The following is a 4,261-nucleotide window of genomic DNA, read 5'->3' as shown; positions in this document are numbered from 1 at the left end:
ACGAAGCTATTTCGCTTATGCTTCAGTCTTCAGTTAGCATCTTAGAATATATTCTCTGAAGTATATGAGAAAAAACATGCCATGTTGCCATACATGTTTGCTTAGAATGAAGAATATGGCAGTCTTCAAATTTTTGTCATTTTTGTCACATTAAGTGAATAGGATTTTTTAAATTCAAATGTTTGTACCAGCTAATAAAATAAATTTTATATAATGACTAATATTTGTGCAAATAATATTTTATTATTATTATCATCATCATTTGTTGTTATGTTTATAATAGTCGCATCTTATTTCCAAACAATTCCACTGTAGCACGGAGACAGATTTGGACAAATTACGATTACTATAACTATAACACCAATCCGTAACAGTTTTATGAAAAGGTCGTTGTTGTGGGATTGTGACAGTGTTTACACCTAGGCATAAACAAAAATTAAGAAAAATAATATAACAAGAATGTAAAAAATCCTTTCAAATGCATCTATGAGAAATGTAACGTCATTTAAATTTTTTATGACCAATAATTTTTTAAACCTAGCAGGCCTTGGTCTAAAGTAAGTTCCCTGTGATAATGTGAGAAACCACCACAAATTAAGTGATTAAATCATTAAAACCTTTTGTTATCTTTGCAATTTTGTTAAGGATTTTATAGATGTTTTAAGAAATTTGAAATTGTTGAGATGCGCCACCCCATATGCACATTGTGTATGATGCATAATATGGGGTGAGTTGGTGAAATTAAAAATATATGGCCATATGAATAGCATATCGTGGTGCATGTAGATCTGTGCTCTCCATGTCCCAGTAACCATGCACTGTACCCTACTGGGATCTTCCTATTTATTTATGATTTTAAAAATATTTAACAAATAAGATTTGACTTGACTTTATCACATGGTTTTATCTTTTTTACTCCTATAGGATTATTATATTTGCATGATTGGCTCAATCTATCAGTGATTTATTCTATTAAGAGCTAGTTATTCTTTATTTGAGTGGATACTTAACTCGAGGATTGATTATAAAAATTTCATTCAGCAAATATTGGCGTCTCCATGAGATGTTCATTGAAGCCTTGAAACTTCTCTTTGCATTCTATAAAACATTTTTCTAAGTTCCAGGTGACTGCTGCAATACTGTTTGGATATTGCGTACGTACCATTTATTGCATGTTCAATGGAGATGTTTTTCTTGGAAAAAATTGCTAAGCAACCTGCGTACTTTGTGGAAGCAATTTTTTTTTAAAAAAAATATAGGATCATAGAGCATGTCTCAATTGATAAGCTTTCTTCTCTCTACTCACCATTATTCTTACTTTCTTTTATTTATCTTTCATTTTCCAACATAAGCAGACCAAAGCATCAAAAAATAAAAATCATTGATGTATAATGTCATATTATACCGGATCCAGGGGATATAGACTGCTTGGATGACAATATCAAAAGGGAAAATCAAACTTCCAACAAAATAAACCTGGCCGATCACTTGGAAGCCTTGAACGCTCCGGTGCCAGAATCGTCTTCAAGTTGCACCACTTTGGACGGTAGACCCTCACCTTCCTTTTTTTTTAAAATTAATACAAAAAGTTGCTTAAGAGTAATTTATTAAAATAAAAGATTTCTTATATTTTTTTAAAGTTGCTTTATTTTGTAAAATAGAACTTTTGCCCTATTTGTATTTTTTGTTTTCTTCTAATTTAGTAGGATGTACTCATCTTAGAGCTATATGAATTACCATTTTTATCCAAAAAAAAAACAAACAAAAGACTTCTTATATATTGAAGCATAGAGAGAAACTAAGCGAGAGCAACAATCAATTTAAAACAAAGTATCCAATTTTAGAAAGCACGAGTGTGTAAATTCGAAACCTCAAGCTCTTTTAGCAGTCCCCACTGGGCCCCCCTTCCATCAGGAAATGTTCGATACAGGTCGCAGGTTTCGCGTACCTTTTCCGACCCGTGAGCTCATCGCCTCACGTGTGAATACGTCACCCTAAGGAAAGCATAACCACCAGCAAGCCATCCGGACGTGGAGCATTCGGTCCCCTAATTTAATCAACGTCCGCGCGTTTCGAATCTGGATAATCTGGACAGAATTATCGTCCTCTTACCACTAGCCTACCATCTTGGTGGCGGCCCACTATCGTTTCAAGAAGCCTTTTGAGTGATGATAGCGCCGACCGGAAACAGGACAGGAACAGCGACCAATAAGGTGACCATATGGAATCCCGCAAAGATTTTCGGTCCACAAGATGATCTACTTTGCGGTCCACAAAATGATCTACTTTGCGGTCCACAAGATGATCTACTTCCAACTATAACAACCCCATCCCCTCTTCTAATCCCATCTCCCCCAAGAAAAAGAAACATAATACTCTGGTACAAAAAAAGAAAACGAGAGAGAGAGAGAGAGAGAGAGAGAAACCACAAAATGCTGGGGGAAGCGATACTGTCGATCTGGGCATCGTTCCATGGCTGGCTCACCCCCGCCGTTCTTTTCGTGCTCCTAAACGTCGTCGTCGGCACCATCGCCGTCACCTCCAAGGGCATCCGCCGCGACGCCGACGCCGGCGACCCCCGCAAGCTCTCCCGCTCCCCTTCCCTCGTCCTCGACCGCCTCCGCTCCTTCAACCTCTACCGCTACTGCTCCGGCAACATCCCCCTCGAGACCGCGCCCCCGCCGCCAGTCACCCGGTCCGAGCCGCTTGAAACCCTCCACGCCTCGCTGGATCCCGCCATCGCCGCTGAATCCGAGGTCCCGGAGGCCGTTCCCGCAGGCGAGGAGCACCACCACTTCGACCGGAGCCAGTCGGATACGCACCCGACGGCGGGGGAAGTGCCGGTGAAGCTGGCGGCGAAGATGAAGAAGTCGGCGAGCGACAAGTCGGCGTTCGCGCACTTCGATGCCGAGGAGGTGGAGGTGATGCTGCAGCCGGCGACGACAAGGGCGAGGACTGGGCGACGGGAGGCGGAGGAGGAGGACGAGAGAGGAGAGGTGGATGCCCGTGCCGACGACTTCATCAACCGCTTCCGGCAGCAGCTCAAGCTTCAGCGGCTCAACTCCATCATGAGGTACAGGGAGATGCTCAACCGTGGAGCCGGAAACTAAATTTAGTAATTACTACCGCGATAAAATAATAACTGAATAAGAAAAGTAGGGTATTTCTTTCGTCTTTCTCGAAAAATAGCGGCAGAAAACCTTCTCAGGTTATTAGTTTGCTATATTTGTACTAGCTGGTGGTGATTACATAGAATTTTAGCTTAATGTTATGAACTTGTTGGCGTGGTTCGTGTTTGGTGCTCGGCAGCATCGTAACTTATTTTTCTTCTATGATTTTTTTCATTTCACGAAGTACGGATCAAGGGATGCCTATCATTTATTGTTGCGGTGCTCCCGGTTTCGTTTCGGGGGCCGGGGATGCGTGGTTGTCCAGGGGAAAGTAGGGTGCTTCTCGGGCTGTGGTCCGTCATTTATTACGAATGTAAACCTGTCATCCTCCAGAAGTACGCCACTTACCTGCGCCCATTGTGTGCACCCGGACCTTCCCTTCGAAGGCAGATCCGAAAGGTCAGGATTAAGGCTACAAATGGGCCGGGTCGACCCGGCCCAGCCCGACCCGTGTAGATTCAATTCGGTCCGAATTTTAGGATCCGTTGGTCCGGATCGGATCTTAAAATTGGATCCGAATTATTTTTTGGGTTGTGTTTGGATTTACCGAATGGATCCGAATAGAGAAAGAGAGAGGAAAAAAAAAAAAAAAAAAGAAGCAAAAGAGAGTTTTTTTTCAACCATGCATCCTCCATCATGTTCGTAGCATCTCCTATCAACCATCTGATATTAAATATTATCTTCGATTAGCTTGGATATCAGCACCTATTCCATCTCACAACCTCAAAACGACGAATGCTCTTATGCCGAGTTTTTGAAGACTATGGGTAGGCTGGAGCGTTTGGAGACCTTGAGAGTTGGTTGGCTCACCAGACGCCACTAGACCTCTCTTGTCTATGTATAACGAGCTACGTCTTGTTCATCAGGTCAGCAAACTTGGATAGCAAGTTTAAACCAATACAAAACCAACCTTTTTCTTTTTCATTGTTAATTGGTTTCTAAAGAGAAGTGTGCATGCCTTCCCTACCAGCTACCCATCCTTTACCTCAGCGGTAGTTTCGAGCAATTTTTCTGAATTACCATAGATTGCTCTTAGAATAAGTTAGAACTCAGAAGGCATTCTAGTGCATTTAACTAATAATAATAAAAAG

At 41.7% G+C, this 4,261-nt stretch overlaps 1 protein-coding gene across 1 annotated transcript; it reads left to right on the top strand.

The window, feature by feature from the left end:
* Positions 1-2,272: 2,272 nt before the first annotated feature.
* LOC103699945 (pathogen-associated molecular patterns-induced protein A70-like) lies at positions 2,273-3,296 on the top strand. Its single transcript, XM_008781932.4, has one exon. It carries the CDS (start codon positions 2,433-2,435, stop codon positions 3,108-3,110), a length of 678 nt encoding a protein of 225 aa, XP_008780154.1. The 5' UTR covers positions 2,273-2,432; the 3' UTR covers positions 3,111-3,296.
* The last annotated feature ends 965 nt before the right edge of the window (positions 3,297-4,261 follow it).

The sequence above is a fragment of the Phoenix dactylifera genome, chromosome 8 (assembly GCF_009389715.1).
Source record: "Phoenix dactylifera cultivar Barhee BC4 chromosome 8, palm_55x_up_171113_PBpolish2nd_filt_p, whole genome shotgun sequence".
Lineage (NCBI taxonomy): Eukaryota > Viridiplantae > Streptophyta > Magnoliopsida > Arecales > Arecaceae > Phoenix > Phoenix dactylifera.
This window is presented reverse-complemented; position numbering and strand designations above follow the sequence as displayed.